This window comes from Tenrec ecaudatus, chromosome 6 (genome assembly GCF_050624435.1).
Source record: "Tenrec ecaudatus isolate mTenEca1 chromosome 6, mTenEca1.hap1, whole genome shotgun sequence".
NCBI classification, from domain to species: domain Eukaryota; kingdom Metazoa; phylum Chordata; class Mammalia; order Afrosoricida; family Tenrecidae; genus Tenrec; species Tenrec ecaudatus.
The window spans coordinates 30,195,255-30,219,195 of record NC_134535.1 but is presented as its reverse complement, the minus strand read 5'-3'; the positions used below and the strand labels follow the sequence as shown (position 1 = coordinate 30,219,195).

Genomic DNA, 23,941 nt, shown 5'->3' with positions numbered 1-23,941 from the left:
ATCCTTCATTGTCTCTGGCTGGGTCCTTTACAGAAAGAAGCGAGACACATGGAGAAAGAGAGAGATTGAGATTTATCGCAAGAAACTAGCTCTTCCTGTGGTGGAGGCTAGAGAATCTCCAAAGCATAGATCAAGCATCAGTCTGGAGGTTTCTCCTGAAAAGGGGCTTGCAAGGCTGCCACGCCTCCTATCAGAAGGCCAGAGGGCAGGCTGCTATCTCCAGGGCTGCAGAAGCGGCCAAGTGCTGCTCAAGTCCCAAGAACCAGGAAGTTAGGCCAATTAGAAATACTGATCTCAGGCACAATTAGGAGCTACCTGAATTCTACTAAACAACTGGTACACCCTTGCAAACACATTGTTGCTTTAATAAGGTTGCGTTCTGTAAATCCTTACAGAAAACAGGGATTGCCACACAACGTATATACTCATGTATAAGCCAAGTTTTTTCCAGCACGCTTTTAAGGCACTTTTGTGGTAAAATTAGGTGCCTCCGCTGATATTCGGGTTGGCTTATAGTCGAGTATATACGGTATGTGCTTTTCCTAACATGTGTTTTAAATGTAAGAAAAATTCTCATGGCATCCAAAATGGAAATTTGAATAGTAGTTTTATGTGTTTAAATATCCTATTATTTCTATTTCTTCCTTTGAAACCCCCAAAAGATGTCGTTTGTTACCAGTTATTTTCCTTTAATCACTGGCTTCAAAAAAGCTCTGTTGAATTTCTCTTCTTCACCCCAGATACTTTTCTTCCCAGGATGTCCTTGTTACATTCGAGTCGCTTTTGCTATATGGACAAAGTTCCATTGGGGAAGCTGAGAGCCACACCCAGGGGTTGTGGAGTCCAGCCCAGTTATAAGATCTACCATCTACAGTAAGGCTCGAGGAAGGAAGAGGTCTATCTTTTCCTATCTTCTATGCCTTTGCACTTCCTCTTGTCCGTTCAATCCATTGCTTGGATTTGTGAGGCTCAGGAGGAAGGCTGGTGAGATAAAGTAACAGTTTCATGTTCCTTGCATTACTTATGATACATGTTCATGCCTACTGAGTGCTACCCTCCCCACGTGACTCTCTCAGATCACCTCACCATGGCTTCCACGACACCACCAGACAGATTCAGATAGACACCTAGGGAAGTCCAAAAGTATTGCTACAAAATAGAGACTTCTCTATATTCTATTATGCACATTATATATGTATGTATATATGTGTGTATGTATATATGTATGCATGCTGATCGTGGAGCCTGGCCGACATCTTAGAAAGCCATGAACATATGTTGTGTTTTTGTTCGCTGCCCGTAAGGGGTCCATTGACTGATTTTTAAAAGTAGATCAGCCAGTCCTCCTCTGGCTTACATTGAACTCCACTGACATCTTTTCAGCACCATACAAACAATTGCACATCACCAAAATTAAGCGTTCATTCAGGTAAATACTACAGTTTTGTTTTGCTTTCTTCCCTATAAGTAAAGCATCTACGGCATCACTTGGGACATGGTAAGTGCTTAATGATTATTTGGTTTCAGAAGAAATGGCTGCATATACTGAACTATGATGAAAGATCCAGATCAAGAGACACAATAGTCCTGACTGACAGGTGATGGCTGTGTGTGAAGGGCGTCAACCCGGAACAGAAATTGTGTCTCCCATCTGGAAGGCAAACATTCTACCGCTGAGCCAGTCAGCCTCTGTAACTGTGGACATAGACCATATTAAGTTACTATATTATTTCTCTCAGTTCTTATTTCTTTCAATTGTTTATGCTTCCACTCAGTCACTGACCATGCACATATATTAAGTGTCTTCTATATGCCAGTGACAATAGAGAATACACACTAAGACATTAGCACCCCTGTAACCCCTGCCAAGCAATTTGGAGTCTAGTAAAGAGGAGAAGTTAGCATTTCATTGCTACTCAAGAGTTTGGTGGTTCGAACCTACTTACTGGCTCTGTGAGCAAAAGACTTGGCAATCTGCTCCCCTAGTGATTCCAGCCTCCAATGCCCACATGGGGTTACTGTGAGTCAAACATCAACTTGACAGAACCTAACAACAATAACATTTGCAGGGTCTCTATGAGCCAGAATCGGTTTGACAATAATGGGCTTCTAGCAACAACCTCGTGATGGTATTTTCTGTGCCAATTTAGCTAAGCTATGGTGCCCCTTGGATGTAATTAACATTTAAATCAATTGACTTTAAAGAAAGCAGATCACCTTCATCATAAGAATGAGCTGAAGGCCATAGATCAAAGATAAGATTCTCAAGGAAGGCAGGGATTCTGTCTTAAGATTGCAACACACAACAGCTGACAAATTTTCTAGCCTGCTGGCCTGCCCTGTGGATTTCAGACTTGTCAGCAACTGCAGTCCCATGAGCCAATTCGTTAAAATCTCCATCTTTCACGAATATTTATCTTCTATGACAATACACCTAGGATCCAGGACCCATTAAAGGCACGATTTTACTAGCACCAGGACGCACATGTCTGATCCACACTTTAACATTGGGAAGAAAATAAATTGAGCTTTTTGGGGTTTCCTGTTTCAACAGTCAGCTTAATGGATACCTTCCTGTGTGGTGAGTCACCCTCAGACCATGATTAGACAGTCTTCAAAAATAGTTTCTCTAAAACAACTCCCTCCCACTCCAAGCTGATATCAGTGATGAAAGTCCAGGTAGACCAGAGCAGTAATTTCCATTTGTCACATTAAAAGCCAGAAAGAGTCTTCCCATAGCACGCCCCCGCCTACCCCTCAATGATGTATTTGGGAGGGGAAAAAAACCCCCTGACTCAATGGCAGTGCTAACTCATAGCAAACCCCCAGTGGTTTCCAAGCGTGCACTGTTTACAGGAGAAAGAGCTCAGTCTTTCTCCCGTGGAGCTGCTAGTGGCTTTGAACTGCTGATGATGCAGACAGCAACTCAACATATCATCGTTATGTCAAATTAGAAAGGGAAAAAACCCTAGTAGATTATCAAGTGAAGGGTTGTTCCCTCTGATAGAATCCCTAGTTTTTCCTCTAGTTTAACATGAGAGCAGCTGTTCTTATGCAAATCAAAGCCGGCCCATACCGTGATCCCAATGTACCCTCTGTACACGTAGACACAGGCTCTTGAGGAAAGCTTACTCTGCTAGCTCTGGAGGCAGGTCCTTTTGTCTTTGACTTTCTGCTCCAGGGCAATCTTCATGTGACTCAACTTCTCTCTGCCCCAATCTCTGCCTCTCACTGGCTCGCTTGAATGCTATCTCAAAAGTGATTGACTCCAGATTCATCCTACACTAATCTTGTATCTTGAACATAATAAAAACTACCTGTTCCCAAGTTAGATTATAAGCACAGCGTAGAGGTTGGGATGTACAGCACAATTCAATCCATGGGGCATATGTTGTGATACACTCAAACTCACTGTCATTGGGTTGATGATGACTCATGGGGAGCCTATAGGACAGGATGGAGCTGTTCTTGAGACTTTCTGAGACTACACCTTGTTTAAGAGAGGAGAAAGCTGTGTCTCTCCCTTGCAGGTATGCTGCAGATCACCACCCCCAATGCGTAATCACTATGCTACCAGGCCCCTTATGTGGTGCTAACCAGTGGAACTTATTCCAAAGGCCAGTGTGCAGGTGGACACCACAGAGGAGCCCATGGGAAAGACAAGTGCCACGAGGAACCCATGGGAGTGTAACCAGAATGGTGGGATGAAAATGGAGAGAACATTGTGTAAGCGAAGTTAGTAGGGAAGAGGAAATAATTGAGAGAGATGTGATTTTCAAAAAAGTTGAATGAAGTAAAGACTACAAACTCATGTAGTGGATATAGTTGAACTCATGAAATGAAATGTGTTTAAGCCTAAAGTGAAAACTTAATTTCCAAGACTTAGTACAAATAAAATATGTGAAATATCTAATCAGTGATCTTTCACATTGATTTCGAGTTGAAATGATAATATCTTGGGCATACGATTTGATTGCATATACTATTCTCACTTATTTTAATTTTGTAGTGTAGCTGCTAGAAAACATTAAATTGCATGTGGCTCACATCTGCCTATTGAACAGTGCTAACATATACAGCTCTATTTGCATATGTGATAATTATGCATATGCAAAGAATTTGTAGAAATAACTTTCATATTATCCAATAGATGATCAGCGATATATCCACATAGAGTCTATGTTGTTTTGATAGATCCACAAAATGCCTTATTAGATGACCAGAAACAGGAATGGGCCCACATCTACTCAGATGAGAAACTCCCCAAGATATATTTGTAAGTGAAGACAGAGGAGTAGAGAACAGATACATATTAAGTAGTGTTTGTGTTTGTTGTTGGATGCTGTCCCATTGGTTCTTTTTTTTTTCAGTTTTGAATTTTCATTTTTTTTACATTTTATTAGGGGCTCTTATCACAATCCATACATATGCATACATCAATTATATGAAGCACATCCGTACAATCTTTGCCCGCATCATTTTCAAAGCATTTGCTCTCCACTGAAGCCCTTGGCTGTCCCGTTGGCTCTAACAGCAGCCTTACGTACCAGAGAAGAAAACACCATCCCTTCTCATGCCATCTTCACAATTGTTCTTATATTTGAGCCCATTGTTGCAGCAATTATGTCAATCCACTTGTTTGAAGGCCTTCTTCCTCCATGATTCCCCACTGCTTTCCAGAGACTGGTCTCTCTTGATAACATGTCCAAAGCACATGAGGTAAAGACTCCCCATCTTTACTTCCAAGGAACATTCTGGCCGTTCTATCTTCTAAGGTAGATTTGTTTGTTGTTTGGCAGTCCATGGTGCTTTCAGTGTTTTTCACCAGCCCCGTAATTCAAATGCATCATTTCTTCTTTCAGTCTTCCTTACTCAACGTCCAACGTTCGCAGGCCCATGAAGTGATTGCAAACAACATGGCTTGGGTCAGATTCACCTTAGTCCTCCAGGTACCATCCTTGCTTTTCAACTCCTGAAAGAGAACTTGTGCTGCAGATTTGCCCAAAGAAATGTGTCCTTTGATATCTTGCATGCTGCTTCTATGAGCATTGATTATGGATCCAAGCAAGATGAAATCACTGACAATTTCAGTCTTTCCTCCATTTATCATGATGTTACCTATTAGTCCGGTTTTGAGGATTTGGGCATTTGTGTTTAGTTATTGTCAGTCAGAAGCGGGAGTTAGCAGGGCAGGTGGGCTAGGAGATAAAGCAGGTGAAAACACTCCAAGGATGCTATGAGAGGCCAGACCCCTCCCCCCCCTCCTCCTCCCCTTCGGTGGCCTTCAGGTCCAGGTGCAGAAGACTAACTGTTACAGATAACTTTGAACTTGGTTGCTTAGCTCCGGACCTGCAGATAACAAAGTTACAGTGGAAAATTCCCCAGCTACTCCAGCCCCATAGACCCAGGCTATAAAACTCTCCACTCTCCACACCTGGACAGTGTGACTTCGCGGAGCCCCAACTGGGATCCTGTGAACCTCGCCCGGGAGCTCAGGATGCTCCCGTCCCTTTCTTTGCTCTCCCTTCCCTACCCCGGGAGCTCTGAAATAAATCTCTGAAATTATTTTCTACCTTTGCCTTCTTTCTTTCTTTCCATTGCCAAATCAACCTTGTGTGTGTGTATGTAGAAAGGGAGTTATAATGAGAAATGACTCACAGTTGTAGAATTGGATATGTCCAGTCTGGTTCAAGTCTGTGGGTTAGTTGAAAGGTTCTCCTGGTTCATGTAGCTGCAGGGGCTGATGAACAGGAAGCAGGAAGACCACAGGTCGGTGGACACACAGTGAAATACAAGGCTGGCAGTCCAATGATGACTCCTGGGATTGGCAGTTAGTATGGCAGGAGATCAACAAACAGAATCAGGACAGCAGGGCATACTTCTGAGGAATTTTTCTTTACATTGCACTAAGGTTGTGACTTGGTCAAGGGGACTGCCCCCCACCACAGCTGCTGGCTGCTCTGAGTTGATTATGTTAGTTCTCGTAGTGGAGCTGATGGCATTGTGTGAGATCACATCATAGGACATTACTACCAAACCACCGAGAATCCTAGTCCAGCCAAATCGACACAAAACCTATCACAGAGGCACATTTAATGTGGAAAGAAGAAACAGGGCTCAATATCAAAAGCAGCAGAAGATTTCTATTTAATGTTGTCTTTTCTGTATGGGTCAAATGTCTTATAATGTATATTCAATATAAATCCAGAATGTCTTTATCCTTCCAAAGATATTCTGAAGTCAGTTATGGTAGCATAATAATTTGTTTATTTTTGAAAAGTAAAGGTCAGGACATAGTTGTGGAAAACACAATGTTCTGCTCACAGAAACATTCACTCTTTTTTGGCCAGTAGAACAAGCTGTCACCATAATCTCTCTCCATGGCATAGAGACACCATTACATGGCTCGAGAAATGTCAAGGGTAAATGGGATGAGACTGAAGTTACACAGACCCTATAAACCCTCCCCGCGGCCACAATAAATCTCAGTAACTTGCTTATTTACTTTTACCTTTCCCATCAAGATGGAAAACAGCTTGTATAATGTATAACTTCCATCCCAGTATTGCAGCCTAGACTGCCTATAAATTTTATTTCTATATTAAGGGTTGAAGCAAACTTTTCCAGTTATTACACCCTCTGTACTAAAATCTTCACTCTCCTTGTCAGTCTCTGGATTCTTCGGCAGTTAAAACCCGCTTTTATTTCTGAATCACAAACTCTGTGTGCCTTGCTAACCTCTTTGTCTACTTCAAACACCTTTCTCACTTTCATGAAGTTTTGTTGATTGATTGCTTGTCATGGGGTATGTCTGACTTTCTAGCCCTTTGTCTAAATTTAAAATACCTGAACCATCCTTCAGAAAACACACAGCGCTCAATCAATCGCATTTGCTCATAAAGGATCTTTTGTTTTTTTGAACAAAAGTCTCCTGATTCTGACTCTTATTTCCATTGCCATTGCCTCGGCTTGGGCCCAGGACCTCTTCATCTTGTCTGGAATGTGTCAAGTAGCTGAACCTAGCCATTCCGCTCGCAGGCTTTCCACCAGCTATTGATTTTCCATGTTGCAGTTCAACTCTTAAAATAGATTCTAAGAAACAGATCCTTTCATTCATGTACTCATCAAACATTCATTAAGCATTTCCTTTGTGCCAAAGCTTTTCTCAGTCCCTGTCATCTGATTAAATGGGAGAGAATCTGGTGAACAGACAGGAGGAGGTGTTTTAAACAGAGGCCATCTCTAGACAAGGTATTCAGCAAGACCAAGTGCATGCCTGAGAAGAGCTTAGGGAGTCAGCAAGGGGGTGGTTATGAAGAGCATTTGAGATCATGTGTGATGGTTAAGGTTAACCCTCTGTGGTAGTTATATAATCTGGTGTCAACTTGAGACTATTAAGAGTGAAGGGGTGGTTTAGCCCATTAATCAGGTTGTAGCTTGATGATCGCATTTGGAGGTGCTAGGAAGATAAATAGTGCACTGGAGGCCAGAGACACACACTCTTCACATGGAGATAAGCTGATGGCAGCCAGAGCCCTGGAGCTGAAGGAGCCACATGGAGACCCATGCCAGCGCTGAGATGCTTCCACCACCACTGGATCCACAAGACCTTCCACCCACTGGGCTTTGATCTTCCTGTACTCGGCATCATTGCATGTGTTGTGTGAGTCTGAAGAGGAATTTATAGATTGGTATTGGACATAGGGCTAATATCAGACTTATGAGCTTGATCTGGACTGGGCTGGGATGTTTTCTTAATAAACAATTACTCATTATATAAAGTTATTTCTTATACACGTATGAATGGCTATGAATTTATTTCTCTAGTCTACCTGGACTAACACACCTTACGTGTCATGTCAGCTAGGCCGCAATTCTTCGAGTTCTCGCAGATACATAATTGTTTCCCTCTGATGATCTGATATGATCAGATAATCAAGTACAAGGGTAGTTTTCTTGGGATGGGGGAGAAATGGCCTGCATTCAACATATGTAGAAATACTGACAAAGCACTCTGTCTCTATCTTCCCTTGCATCTCGTTCTGAAGTATGGCTCATGGCATGTAAGCCAGCAAGCTGCCTTCGGCCTGACCTGCCAATTTGGCGGGGGTTAGCCTTTTCAATTGAGTCAGAAGAAGCTTCTGGCCTGACCTGAGTTCTTATTGGGGATTTGCCAACTTCCACAGCCTTCATGGTTACAGCTGTTCATCAATAGGGAACTGCCAGAAATCCAAGCCAATTCAGAAGAGGCCATGGAGAGGGAGGGGTGGGGGTGGGGCGTGAGGGTTATTGTTGGTGGTAGTGGTGGTGGTGTATCATTGCTGATGTCAGGAGAATCTCGGCTGAAAGCAAAGCATGCCAGCAAGATGTTTACCTGTTTTACAGACTATGCAGCAACATTCAACTGTATGGTTCTTAACAAATTCTTAACAGTACTAAGGATAGGAATTCCAGAGACCTTAATTGTGCTCCTGAAAAACCTGACCAAAGAGCAGACAGCTAAACAGAACAAGGGAATACTGCTGGGTTTAAAATTAGGAGAGATATGCATCGGCAATGTATATTTCACTGTACTTATTCAATCTTTATATTGAGAAAATAATCCAACAAACGGATCTCTATGAAGAATGCAGCATTGAAGTGAGAGGAAGACTCATTAACAACGTGCCACTCACAGATGACAACATTTTGCTCACTGAAAGCTAAGCGGACTTGAAGCGCTTAATGATGAGGATCAAACACTACAGCTTTCAGTAAGGTTATACTTCAATGTACAAAACCCAAAGCCTTGCAACTGGACCAATAAGCAGCATCGTGATAAATGGACCAAAGACTGATGTGGTTAATCTTTGAAGTCAAGGATTTCCTTTCTTTAGATATAAAATCAACGCCCATCGAAGCAGCAGTCAGAAATCTAACAATGCATTCCAGTAGTCAACTCTGCTTCAGAAGATCACTTTAAAGAGAAAAGAAGTCATTTAAATTAAAAAAAAAAGTTTCTAATTTAAAGTGAACATTTAAGTCTTAAAAGAGACCAAGACAACACAAAGATACAGACACTTCATCCAGGTATGAGAGTCCACCAACAAGAGGCTGAACTGGCGTCTGAGAGTTCGCAAGATACTCAAGATAAATAGCGTATGTGGGGGCCCATGAGGAAGCTCTCACAAAAGCATGTTTGGTAGATCAAAATATCACAGCAACAGGCGGGACTACAGAAAGATGATTGGGACACATATGTTGTTAGACAGAAGGGCTTACAAGAGTAGTTGAGGGCCTCCCCACCAAGGCAGTCAGGCCCAACTGGTAGGGCAGGACTCATCACCTACCCCAGTACAGTGACTTCCAGCAAGGATATACCGGGGCAAGTTGGTATAAAACAGACTGCCCCTCCCTGGTCTGGCCAGAGAAGGGTGGAGGCAAGCCACTTTCCAAGGCAATTTCCCTGAGGGCAGGATTATCTGCGTCCTTGGTTTGTGATCAGAAAACATTGCACGGAGGCTGAAACTATTGGGGGATACTACAAATGGATTTGGGGCTGCCACTTGCGCCCAGAACCTTTTGTGAATCAGGGTGCTCAGAATTTAAGCTCTAGTACAACTCCCCAATCATAAATTATAATAATTCACAAAGATGCCATTTTGATGACTAAAGTGTGCTTGACCAAAGTCACAGGATTTTCAATAATCTCATATGCATGCAAAGCATGCAAGGAAACCCAGTTGAGGAAAAATACCCGAGTATGCCATGGACTACCAGATGAAAGAACACACATGCCTTGTAAATACAGCCAAAATATTTCTTAGATTCAAGGTGGACAACACTTCCTTTCATATACTTTGAACATATGGTCAGGAATGACCGGTCCCTAGAGAAGGACATCATGCTCAGTAACATGGTTGCTCATGATGTGGTCAGGAGCCATGGAATCAGGCCCGATGCATAGCAACCTTATACACAGCAGGGAAAACGCCGCTGGTCCTGGCCCATCCTCACAATCGTTTATATGCTGCAGCCCATTGTTGCAGCTACTGTGTCCATCCATTTCCCTGAAGGCCTTTCGGCTGTCGCTGTTTTCCTTACCAAACATGATGCTGTTTTCCAGCGACTCTCTTTTCCAGTGTCTGTCCTGATAACATGCCAAAGTCTCACCATCATTGCCTTTAAGGAGCATTCTGGGTGAACTTCTATGATAGATCTGCTGGGCCTTTTAGCAGTCCATGGTACTTTCTATATTCTTCTCCAACACCACAATTCAAATGCATCCATTCTTTTCAGGTCTTCCTTACTCAATGTCCAACTCTCGCATGCCTATGAGACAATGGAGAATGAAATGGCTTGAGTTAGGCACACTGGGATCCTCAAAGTAATACCCTTGCATTTCAATATTCTAAAAAGACCTTGTGCAACAGATTTACCTAATGCAATTTGTTTTTGATCTCTTGATTGCTGCTTCCATGAACATTGATTGTGGATCCAAATGTGTTAGTTTGGATAGACTAGAGAAACACATTCAAAGACTCTCATGCATATAAGAAAGAGATTTATATACGAGAGAAATTGAATGTTGAGAAAACATCCCAGCTCAGTCCAGTTCAAGTCCATAAGTCTGATATTAGCCCATATGTCCAATATAAATCTATAAATTCCTCTTCAGACTCACGTAAAACATGCAATGATGCTGAATGCAGGTAGATCACAGGCCAGTGGGTGGAAGGTCTTGTGGATCCAGTGGTGGTGAGAGCATCTCAGTGCTGCCATTGGTCTCCATGTGGCTCCTCCAGCTCCATCAGCTTATCTCCATGTGTCTTCTCAACAGGGATGTCTTGCAGGGAGTGAGCATGTGTTCTGCCTCCAGTGGACTATTTATCTCCTTAGCACCTCCAAATGAGGTCATCTAGCTGTGACCTGATTGACTGGATAAACTCTGACCCTTCACTCTTAATCATCTCAAATCGGCAACAGATTATGTAACTACCACACAAAGTAAGGCAAAATCCTTGACAGCTTCACTTTTCTCCATTGATCATAATGTTACCTATCGGTCCAACTGTGAGGATTTTGGTCTCCTTTACATTGAGTCATAATCCATAATGAAGGTTGCAGTTCTTTATCAGCAAGTGCTTCGTCCTCCCTATTTTCGGCAAGCAAGGTTGTGCTATCTACATATCTTGGATTGTTAATAAGCCTTCCTCCAATCCTGATGCCTAGTTCTTCTTCATGTAATCCAGCTTCTTTGATTATTTGCTCAGCATACGGATTACGTAAGTGTGGTGATACAACGCTGTGGCACACCTTCCTGGTGGGTCGCTGAAAAAGAGGATCCATGATCAAAAGGGGTTGACACAGTGGCTGTCCTATTGACTCAGACATAGGAACCATTGTGAACGTGGGCATGAAGGAGCCAGGTTTCATTCTGTTGTCCAGGGGACTGCTCAGTCCGACTCAATGGATGGCGCTTAACAACAAAGGGCTATGAATTATTTTATACCTTTGCTTGCTCCTGTAAACTTAACTGTAGCCTCTACTTCATTTTCCAATTGTTCATTGCTGGTATATAGAAATACTTTTCTATGAAACCCTGGTGGTATAGTGGATTATATATTAAGGCTTCTAATTACAATGTTAGCAGTTGGAACCTACTTGCTGCTCCAAATGGTGAGGCTTTTTGCTCTGGTAAATATTTGCAGCCTTGCTAACCAAAAGGAGCAGTTCTACATTGCCTTATAAGTTAGCTCTGTGTTAGAATTGACTCGGTGGTTGTAAGGTTAGGTTTTCTGATTTTGTGTGTGTGTTGTATTGACCTTGCACCGGCTTGATCACAATGAATTCTGACACTAACTTCTAAATGCTAAACTAAACTTTTTGAGTTTATGGCAGATTTCCCCATGCTGCCAAGTCTGTACAAGATTTCAGACACCAACTACAAGTCTGGGTGTTTCCAGAGCCACCTTCACTTATGATCTTCCCAGTCTAAATTTGTCAGTTCCTGCTATTCCTTCATGACATTCTGTGTCAGCTCATGGCTCCCTACAATAGTTTCACTTCTGACCTGCTGACTTCAAATGTAAGAGCTTGTTCTACCCCCTTAGGTTTGAAAATTCACTAGAGCAAGACACAGAACTCAGGAGAGTGTTGTACTTGCAATTACAGTTTTTATTGTAGCAAAAAAAGGATATAAATCAGAACCCAATGAAAGGGAGAGATACACAAAACAATCAGTGTACATTATCAACCAAAGATGCTCACTCAAGCTTTGGGGTTCAGAAGTTTTAGTGGGGTTTCAGTAGCTACACATGATTTCTTGATCTACTGGCCACCTGTTTGAACTCAATTTCTAGTCTCCCATTTCTTTCCGAGCATTAGGGATGGGTCTTTCTGGCACAGCCAAATGCACCCTCAGTCATCTCATTAGCATAACTGTTCAGGTGTGGTCTTGGGGTCCACTGTGAATTACTAAAGTACTTCAAACACGCCAGGAATTCCAGAGGTTGAAAGATTATCTCTCTGGTACGAAAGACCAAGGCCAGGTTCATGGGATAAAGTTACTTCTTCACTTCTCACCCTGCTAAATCTAATAAACTAAATTTATTAGTTCAGGGGTTTATAAAATGTCTTTTAAAAAACTATTTTCTGTGCTGTAAACCATATATACAGGTATTCCCTACTTTTCAAAAGTTCGTTTTAGACCACTTCATTATGATGAAATATCCAGGTTAGTTCCTTTTGACTAGCTAAAGGAAATCCCGCGATGGTTTTCAACTTTATGAAAACTGGCAAAAAGAGGAACTGGTTTTCTTTTGAAGAGGCAGTCAGATTTGAACCAGCAAAGACCTTGTCCAGCTCCTTTTGGAACTATGCTAAACATCTCAGCACCAAGTCTCCACACTTCTGGATGATGTCCACAAATACTATATGGAGAAACTATTTTAGGTTTTAAATGGTTTGGGTATGAATTGGTAGTTTATTTGGGGGGGCCCTAGGAACGGTCATTTTTTAAAAGAACTATAAATGAATGATAGTTGCTTCATCAATTTTCAACATTTCGGTTTTGAAAGGTTTTCACAGGAACGCTTTGTTTTTGCATGGGGTCTGGGGAGACTTGTAATTACCTTGCTCTCTTTCTTCTTTCTGTATTTCTCAGTAACTTGCAGAACTTGGTTATGTTTTCTATTCAGAGAATATTGCACTTATAAGAAATTTCCATTAAGGTTATTTCACACTTTATACAGAAACACAATCATTATGTACGTGTAGTGTAAGAGTATCACCTTTTGCACCAGAAACAACTTACATTTATTAGACTCGTGAGTGGCCTAAAAAACATGATTGCATTTCAAATTTCAGTTAGGGATCTTCTTTTTCCACCTGAGAACCATCCACTTAAAAAAAGACTTCATAACTTGATGGCAGTTGTCTCCGACTCTGTAGTCCGTTGTAAATGAAAGACCACCGATTTTACAGTGTAACAGCCCAAATGCTTACCCTTTAGGGATCTGCGTGTGGTGTTACCACCTTTTCATGGTTTCTTCTTCAGAGAAGCCTTTGCTACATATACTCCCACTCTTATCATTTTCCCTTCTTAGGATTTTGGAAGAAGTATGCCCCGAGTGCAAAGATCGCAAGGCTTCATCTCACGTATTTTGGACATGTCAGGAGGGAACTGTCCCTGGAGAAGGGCATCATGCTTGGTAACAGTGAGGGGCAGCGAAAAAGATGAAGGCCCGCGGAAAGATGGATTGACACAGTGGCTGGAACAATGGGGTCAAATATAAGAACAATTGTAAAGATGGCGCAGGAGGGGCAGTGTTTCCGTCTGTTGTGCATAGGGTCACTATGGGTTAGAATCCTCTGAGGGCGCCTAACAACAACACCCTCTTTTGTGTATCTCCTACCTGCGCTTAGCAATTGTCATAGTTCCACTTTTCAGGTATGGAGTCAAGTATCAATGTCAACCTCCTCTATCAGACTGCAAACTACATGAGGCCTGGACCACCAGCGTTCACTCTACTCCGCATTTGTAGGCGATTCTCATCACTGTGCGCCAAGAAATGACTGACAAGGGAGCTGCCCTGAGCGCAGGAGCTGGGCCACAGGAGTGGACCAGCGTGCCAGTTTCCGCCCAGGCGCTGGGACCAGGACCCTCACTGACGGTCCGTACCACGGCTGGCTCAGCCCAGCCAATAGAAACCGCTGCTTCTGGTCTCGCCCCGCCCACCTGTGGTGTGGGGGCGGGACTTCCGGCCGCCGAAGTTTAACAATCCAGGCGGGAACCGGAAGCTCAGCTCCGGAGCGGGCCAGGTGGTGGCTCCCCGTTGTGCCGCTCTAAGAGGTGAGGTCCCGGAAGGCCGGGGTCAGCGGGCCGCCGTCCACCACGTCCTTGTATCCCACTGAAACCCAGGCCCATCCGCCGGGCACCTCAGGGGGCCAGTCGGAGGTCCCGGGCGCGGGGCGCTCCGGCCGGCCCAACTCCCCAGGCCGTTGCCCGGCTGGGGCGCAGCGGCGCGTTTGGCGCGGAAATGGCCTGGTTCGGGCTCAGGAGTCGCGGGCCAGGTTCTTCGGGACCTCCGTCCGTGCCCGAGAGCTCTCCCGGGTCACTCAGGGTGGGTGGATGGTGACTTCCGAAAGTTTGCCGCCTCTTCACAAGTCTGTCTCCCTTCTCACCAACCCCCTCAAATGCCTATCGTTCGGCGCGCTCGCAAATGCATGATCGGGGGACCTCACCTGAGAAGTTCCTTTGCAAGTGAAACGCGTTTGGGGCGAATAAAAAGTTGGGTGACTTTTACACGCTCCAGCTGCATGTTGGAAAGGAATGTTTTCTTTCCTTTAGCCCCAGCCTCGATACCGAGGTAACTGAGAGCGGTCCATCTTTCGTGGGAACCCGTGCGGGGCTTGCTCCTTAAATGTGCTCATTCTCAGGAGACCGTTGTTGGACAGATGATCGATCGATCCCCTTTCCGATCCACCTCTCACCAGGAGACCTTTAGTGCGCTAATCTGCTGGGGTGGATGGCTTGAACAGTTTTCCTGGTCCCTGATGCGTGTGGTCTTCCTTCACACTGTTGAGGAATGAGTGGTGCAAGATCATAGCCTGGAGCAGTGTCGCTGTGTGTCCTGGCTTTACAAGTGACTTCCAGCACTTCCTTGTTCTTGAGTGGGGATCCAGGAAGACCCTGGCCGCACACACCCTTGTGTTTCAGCAGGGGACTGCGACTGCTCAGCATTTCATTTGTATGATGTCCAGAAGCATAGTGAGTTTTTCCAGTTTCTCAAGCGCTAGCCTTTTGGAAAGCACATGTGTTTTGTTTTTGTTTGCCTCTTGGAAGTGAGCTCAGTGTCATTCTGCTAGCCTTCTGCGATGGGATGGACTCTGATTGTGATGTTTTGAGGACGTTGGCGCTGCTGGGGCAGTAGTATTGCTGTGCTTGTCTTGCCCTGTCCATGCTTGCAGTGCGTGGAGCACTCTATGCTTCTGTGCTCTCCTCCGTCTGCTCTCTCCCTTGGTAATTTTGAGCACTTTTTGGTGCTTGACCTGCCATCTGTCGGTCCTGGTGACTCTAGCTGCCACACTGCTGGTCTGCTATAGGAAAATCACTTAATTCGATTATGTGTCTGTATTATATATCATGAGTAAATAATGCAAAGGATGACATTGTAGACCATTGTACATTGTGATGTCTCCATTGACCATATTTTTTCATTTAAATTTGTTTGGAAAAACGGGGGGGGGGGGAGCAAGATTCAGAACTCCAAAAGTGTTAGTTTGACAACATTATTTTAAAAGATAGAAGGTGTCATCCATCCTGAAGGTATTTTTTGGGCACTTATTGTGTGCCAAGGACTTTTCCAGAAGCTGATTATAAACAAGACAATTCCGTGCCCCGGACAATCTCTGTTTCATTCATGTCTAGGGAGGTAGACACAATCAGAACAAATAAGAATTTTAGATAGCATTAAACCCAAACCAAACCCACTGCCATTGAGTCAATTCTGACTCATAGTGACTTTATGGGATAGAAGAGTAAATAGGATAAAGTAAAACTGGACTTATGGGCTTTCCAGGCTGTTTTATGGTATCAGAAAGCCTCATCTTTCTCCCACAGAGCAGCTAATGGGTTCAAACTACTGGCCTTATGAGTAGCAGCCCAGTACCTAACCACTTTGCCAAGAGGGCTCTAGGTAATAAAGTAAAAGGTCATGGGCTGGTCGAGGTAGTGCCTGAAGAAGGCCTTTCTCAGGAGACACTTGTGCGATCCCTGAATGAAGCGGAGAATGATGGCTCTGGGGAATTTGGGGATAGAGATATGTGGGCAGAGGGAGCAGAGAGCCACCTTTGCTTCTTGCAGAGAGACTAATGAAGGCTGGATGATGTGGAGACAGGCGGAGGAGGGGAGTGTGCAGTGATAGGGCGCACAGGCGCCAGTTGGGGTTGCCATCCCGGAGAATGGGCTTCATCATAATTTGCTTAGGAGGACCATGAGAATGACCTGGTTGTGTTTTCAAAAGGCCATGCTAGCTGCTTTGTGCTGAGTGAGGCCACGGGACAAAATGTAGAACTACATGCTCTTGTTGATGTGAGATGCTTCATTTTTAACTTTCCTTTATTTTGCCTAGCCTCAGTAGCTTTTTAAATGTATCATTTTAAACTGTAGGTGCAGTCATGCAGGAAAACTTCAGATTTGCTTCATCGGGAGATGACATTAAAATATGGGATGCCTCATCGATGACATTGGTGGATAAATTCAGCCCCCACACATCACCATCTGGAGTCAGCTCATTGTGTTGGAGCAGCAATAGTATCCTTTTTTTCTTATAACCACTTTTTATCAGGTTAAAAAAAACGGTGTCAATGAAACTTTTGAGTGTGAACTATCATGAGAAACTTGTGAGGGGGTTTTAAACATTTATGGAAAGATCTCATTATCTTTTCATTCTTTGAAACCCCCTTGTATTTTGCATTTCTACTAAAGACAGATTAAATCAGATGAATTTAATAAACAGTACACCATCTAAATGGATTCTGGTGTTCTCCGGTTTCATTTTTTAAGTGGAATCCGCTGTACATGAAAACAGCTGTCTAAATAAACATGATTGCAAGATTCCAGACTCAAATCCATTGTATTTTTAAGTATAAACAATTTTTCATGGAACCAAATAGAGGATAATGGTGGGGATTTTGCCTCAAAGTTTTGGAATGAGGCTTTGCATGTATATTTGGGTATTTGTCGATCTGGTCTGGAAGTTGTAGCAGAAACTAAAGGCAGAAGCAAAGGTTGATGGGGAACAGTTAAAACAAATGGCGAATTGTTTTTCTGCCAGGGGCCCTTTGCATATTTATAACATCGCTTTTGGACCATACTAGTCAAACATCTAATTCACTCACCCCTAATGTGATGGCTGGAATTGCTTCTCTTTAATGAGTTGTGCGATGTTAGCTGGTATTAATAACCCACGAGCTGTATACAGCCATGGGCAACAAGTTTCCCACCCCTGAGTTGAAACATTGTTCATGGCTCCATCTTACTCTGTTTCCTCTCCCTTTCTGTGATGAAAATCACATAATTTCTGAAGCAGACAGAGATTATTTACGTTGAATCACATAAACTATGCTTCTAGTTTACACTCTCCTTGTGACCAAATGTGGGTGAAATAAATAAGGACATGAACCCTGTAAGCCAGAGTTTCTCAGACTTGAGCTCTTTGGGGGCCAGATAACCTTGACTGTGAGGGCTGTACTATGAATGGATGGAAATTTAGAAGCCTCCCTGGCCTACACTCATACTGGTAGCCGTTCTTCCAACTCTGCCACCCCACCCCACCCCACCCCAGCCCAGTTGTGACAACCAGAAATATTTCCAGACATTGACAACTGTCACTTGGAAGACAAAAAAACACTGCTGTAAGCAAAATATTCTTGCCCCCTTTTGCATGAAAAAGCTTTCCTAATTATTCAATTTGTTAAATTATAATTTAACATATGTGTGATCTTATAAGTGCTATCAGCATTGATAGCCTGCTTTTTGATGAAAGGGAAAATATCAGAGCTCTAACAGATTCCCGATTCATGAACAAAAAATGTTTTTGTGCCTACTCTAATGTATTCTTGCAAATACGTAATAGTGATGAATTTTCTTACTGTAATGAATTTACCTCTTCAGCACTCCTTGATTTTGTGTTAAAGTGGTAGACTAAATTACTTTGATGCTGTATTAATTAAACCCATGGTAAAGTGACTACAGTTTTGAAGGACTCTCTAGATGTGTATCAGGAGGAAAGGTTTTAAAGAAAGTGATGACATTACAGATTACGCTTCTCTTTATTTTTAGGTGTTCATTTAAGCTTAATTTCCTCTGTTACTTCTTGATAAGAGAAAAGTAGAAATTCTTAACAACATTTGTCATTTTTGGGGGTTTTGTTCCAAAGGATTTCCCTAGGAGTTTTTCTTTACTGAAGGTCCGCAGAAAAACTGGCCTAGCTGCACCAGTGAGTGCTCTGTGACTTGAGGAGGGGGCATTGTGGTGCTTGGTAGTTTACTGTATAATTAGCTGTGCCCTGGAAGCTGTCACAGTCTTATTCATCACAGGGCCCTTCCTGTCTGTGAGGTTGGCTAATGCAGGACACAGCTGCACTAGCAAATTGAGGACTCTCAGCATGGAAGTTGGGGGCAGGGGCCTGGTCAAGGCCAGGGCGGGTGGGGTCAGTTATCATAGGTTTTTTGACCCTTCAAGTTGTTCTCTTACTTTTTCATGACTTCTACAGCTTCGAGGTATGAATAGAGTCTACTTTCTTATCGCCCTGCAGTCCTCTTTTTCTGTATTCTAAGGAGAAAAGTAGTAGCAAATAGGAGGAAAAAGAAAAGCTATACAGGTGGAATGATTTTCTTCTGACTCTGAATATTGTTCAAACCTCCTAAAAGTAAGATAGCCAAGCTTCTCAGAGCTGACCTTTCCTCATTGCGTGTTGACTTTGTTGACTCAAAAACATACTTTGAAATTTCTGCTTCAATGTGATAGGGACTCTCAAAATCACACTTATTTTTGCTTATTATATCGAATCACTTTAATGGGAAGTTAAACAAAAATTCCTCCGTCACTTAAGCAGTTGCTGTTTAACCACACTTGTCTTTATTTGCTATGTTTACTGTAAATGTTCATTCAGAATACATTTAATCCTGATGCACGGTCACCAAAGTTCCTGAGAAAATACCAGACTTGATTTGTTTTTCTCCAAAGAAAAAATATGAAACCGATGAGAATTTTGCTTCCTAATGGAAATCGTTGCCATGCACTGAAGTACCCCAAGCCGTTTTTGTAGATGAAAAAGGCTGGTTGATCATTGCTGATGCTGCTTTTATCATGTACTCATCCTTGAGGATAAAATTAGACCTCCTGGCCTACCCTTTGGGAATGGCGTAGCATTTCACAGGGTCAAATAGCTTTCAAGTGATGGCAAAGCCAGAAAGCATAGTTCGTCCCGGCAGTCGGGGTGAAGGGAATTAAGAGTGGGCAATTAGTAACCTGAGCCAGTTTTGAAAGCTCACAGTATAAACTATTCATTTGTGTCTTCTTGCTGTACTGGCTATTGTCATCTCAAGTCTTAGAATGAGTAGCATGACACCAGATGTTCCCGAGTTGTTGGATGCTCCATAACTCTTCATTTAGATAACTTCCTAGTGTCGGCAGCTTCCAGTGGCGACAAGATAGTTGTTTCCAGTTGCAAGTGTAAACCTGTTCCACTTCTAGAGCTTGCTGAAGGGGTAAGTTTAACTTATTTTCCCCCACCCCCTCAAGCTTTTAAAATTTTTGTTGCTTATGTGGTCATTGCTTATATCTTGTGGTGCTTTAAAAATATGTCTGAAAACACCATTCTCTAGCAGAGCTCGAAATCAAGTGCTCCTATTGCTGTTAGGTGCTCCTGAGTCGGTTGTGACTCCTGGTGACCCAGTGACCCCATGTACAACGGAGGAAACACTTCCAGGACTGCGCCATCTCAGAATTGCTGTGTGCTGATCTTCCTCCTTTTCATTACCTTTCCAGCTTACCAAATAATACGTAGCAACACTTAAGGTGCTTCTTGCAGGAGAAAGATGGGGCTTGCTGCTCTTGTGAAGAGTTACACTCTCAGAAATTCATAGGGGCAGTTCTACCCTGTCCTATTGGGTTGCTATGAGTTGGAATAGACTCAATGGCAGTGAGTTTGGTTTTTAGTTTACGGTTCTTCTTGTGTAACATCTTTTAAGTAAAATATATTGGCTTAGGGGAGAGAGGACGGCCCATAAAAAAATTAGATTTCTCTAACCAAGTCCTTTCCCTGTTTCCCTTCTGTGTGAGTGTCTCTAGAATTGTTCGGACCATGCATGTCCCATTCATATCACTTGCTTGGATTGGAGGTGGCAGGGTACTCTGACCCTTATAGGTTGTCCTAGTAACCTTACTTAACCTATTGCCCTTGGCTCTAGACCATCAGTAAAGACCCATAGCTGATAACCCATTGGCTCATCTGTGTCTGCTTATTGAGGGCTCTGCTGCAGCCTCCCCAGAACTCTCCTTGAACTGGTGGCTTTATCAAAATGAATTTTGGCCCCAGAACATTTTAAATAAATTCTCATTGCATATTGTTTCTTTGTCTTTTAATTTTTACAAAAGAATTCTTTTGATTTAGAAAAAATCTTGGCTTCATTTTTTTAGTGCATGCGTCCTGTCCCCCTTACCCCCCTCCCCTTCATTTTTTAACGAATAAGCTAAAGTCCAAGTGAAACGTATAAAACATTGTTTTGTTTGTTTTAGTTTCAAAGTTTTCATAGCAGGTCCTAAGTCATGAATTGTCATATATTTATTCACTGGGACAGGTAGTATATCTACCAAGGAGGACAATAATAGGATTGGCAGTTTATCTAATTCAAAGAGGTCTTGGGTTTCATCTACTGTCTCCTAAAGGTGGTGGATGGATGTAGGAGGCTCAGTCAGAGAAAACATGCCAGGGTTAGAATTAGGGTGAAGCACTGCCTATTACAGCTGGATTAAATGAATATCTCTGATCCACAAAGTCAGACGCCCGTCTTCAAGAGCAGGAACAACATGGTAGTCATCCTGTGGATCTTCAGCTGACAAAGGTTTTTTTTTTTTTTAAAAAAACCCATCTCACTGCCATTGAGTCCATGCTGACTCGTAGCAACCTAAAGCCTCTTCTTTTTCCCAAGGAGTGGCTCGTGGTTTTGAACTACTGACCTTGTAAGCAGCCCAACAGTACACACTATATTTTTAAATTAAATGTCAACACCAAAACAATTTTGATTTCCGCCTTCATACATACAAACACAAATGTATACACGGCCAAGGTATTGGCTCATTAGAAGAATCTTTCACCACCATATGTGGGAGACCCAAGTTTTTCTTTGGGCGAGTGTGCTTCTGTGTAGCCACCCCTAGACTGTCAGTGGACAGACTAGGAAGAAAGGTGCTTTATTCCTCTACATTGGAAAGTAGAGAGTTCTGTTGAAACTTTATAAGCCAGAATGGGGAGCGGGGGTGGGGGGGAATGAAGAAACAATTACCATTAATTTAATATGGGAAACTTTTTGAGTGTTCCCAACCCCTAAAAATAACCTATGAAATCACCTGGTAATATATAGAACCTAAGATAAGCGCACTTTCCAGTGTTTGCAGACACCATTCTGAATCTCTGACAGCCAGCTGCTGAGATGCTGCATGTAGCTTCCTCGGAAGGCCCCTGGCAGCACCAGCCTCGGCTGGGCTGTATGCTTCCCTTTGAAGGCTTGTGCAGAATGGCAGGGAGCACTACCCTACCAAGTTTAGAAAAATAAACATGGAATTTGTCTTTGGATTTCTTGTGGTTAGAGAAAATAAGTATTCAACAGGTATTCAAAAATGAACTTTTGAAAAATAGGGAATACTTGTGTTTCTAAAAACTTAGCTGGTGAAACTTGGGATGGCAAGTCGTCTGATCCCAATTTGTAATGCACCACCTTGAGTTGAGGGCATCCGACAGCACCACATGCACAGCTACCTCCCTACCTTTAGGCTACTTTTAGGTATTTGCTGTAGAGTCCCTTTGGACTCTCAATAGATACTTTAAAAAACCAAACTCACTGCCGCCAAGTCAATGGGACTCATAGTGAGGCCCTGTGAGCCTGAGACTAACTGTTCAAAGGAGTAAAAACCACCTTTCTCCTGCAGAGCTGCTGGTAGTTCCAAACTGCTGACCTTGTGGATCGCAGCCCAATGCGTACCCACTCTACTGCTCCCCCAGCACCACACCACCAGGGTTCGTGTGTGTGTGTACATACACACAAACTATACAGCATATTCAAGAGTATGACACAAGTTTAGGATTTTTTTCGTGACTCTTCTACATTCGTTACTATCATTTCTCAGTCTTTCCCCACAGTTAAGCCACACATAGATGAAAATGAAGTCATAATAGTTACCACTTTGAATCTGCTTTACTTAAAAAAGGAAATAATTTTACAAACTGTACTATCAATGTGGATTTAAATGTTTTATAAGATGATTATAACATTGATGTGGTATTCTTGTTATAAGATGCAAGTCCTTTTGTTCACATGTCTTTTAAAGCATTAGATATTTCCAACTTGGGACAAGAAAACTTGATCCCATTTTATTTTAAAGTTAGGTTTAGAAGGAACTTTTAAAATTTCATAGTTATTTTCTTTGGTTCTAAAATAGACTGGTATTAACAGTATTATGAAATACATAATAGGCTAAATAGCTAATAACTAAGTAATCTAGAAATTTGATTAGGTGTTGTTTTTGTTTTTTAATTCTTATCTTGGGGATAGGATTCCCATAATAACCACACAATTTCCATGATTAATTATTAAATTCATTAGCTGCATTGATAATAAGTTAATAGAAATAAAATATCTTCTACCATCAAGGTAAGCCAGCTCTGAACAGAGATTTTGTTTGCGCCGTTAGGAATAATTTGAGCTGTTTTTGTCTGCTAGAATCCCAGCATATCCATCTTCGATGGATATTGTCTTTGTCTGCTTCCCTTTAAGGGCTATTTTGACATATTTTAGCAAACTGTTCTGATGTGCAGTGTGTGTGAAACTGGGTTGACTAGAGAAACAAATTCATAGACAATGTGTGTATAAGAAAGAACTTATATCAAAGAGCAAATGTATATTGAGAAAATATCTCAGCCCAGTCCAGATCGAGTCCATAAGTCCAACATTAGCCTGTATGTCAATACCAATCTATAAATTCTTCTTAGATTCTCACAACACATGAATGATGCCAAATGCAGGAAGATCAGAAGCCAGTGGTTGGAAAGTCTTGTCTATCCAGTGGTGGTGGAAGCATCTCAGTACTGACATGGTCTCCACATGGCTTCTCCAGCTCCAGGGCTGTAGCTCTATCAGCATAGCTCCATGTGGTTTGTCAAGAGGAATATCTCAAAGGGAAAGTGTGTGTCCTGCCTCCCGGGAGGAAGATAGGAGTTCCCAGAATCCTCAGGAAGCCATGCCCACACAGAGGCCTCATTGGCTATGACCTGATTGACAGACTAGACACCACCCTTCGAAAGTTGACAGGACATTATGTAACTGCCACACAGTGATAGCTAGGTACTAAATCTTACTAGTCTTTTTAGACCAAATCTATTCCTGGAATGGAACATTTAGGAGAATGAAAAGCAACTATATAGAAACATTGATGTAATATTTATCTTGCTACTCCATATGCTCAAGCAGCTAATGGATAATCAGGAGCCAAAATTTCATAGTTGTCAGCAGCCTTGGGTATCCCACTGGGGGAGGCAAATGGGACTGTTTGTGCCCCTTTAAAACTCCTGAGCAAAGGATGATTGATTTTGAGATGCATGGATTCTCAAGGTCGGCCTTGTCTTCTCAAATAAAGAAAGACGCAGGAGAGTGAGATGATTGGCCTAATCCCACAATT

The 23,941-nt window shown here is 42.6% G+C and overlaps 1 protein-coding gene across 1 annotated transcript in view; it reads left to right on the top strand.

Annotated features, from left to right (window-relative positions):
• Positions 1-14,258: 14,258 nt before the first annotated feature.
• NEDD1 (NEDD1 gamma-tubulin ring complex targeting factor) overlaps positions 14,259-23,941 on the top strand; it is a 54,975-nt gene continuing 45,292 nt past the window's right edge. The window contains exons 1-3 of the mRNA XM_075551143.1: positions 14,259-14,332; positions 16,652-16,795; positions 19,661-19,755. Coding sequence (XP_075407258.1) covers positions 16,660-16,795; positions 19,661-19,755 — 231 coding nt within the window. The 5' untranslated portion in view covers positions 14,259-14,332; positions 16,652-16,659. The remainder of the gene's footprint in view (positions 14,333-16,651; positions 16,796-19,660; positions 19,756-23,941) is intronic.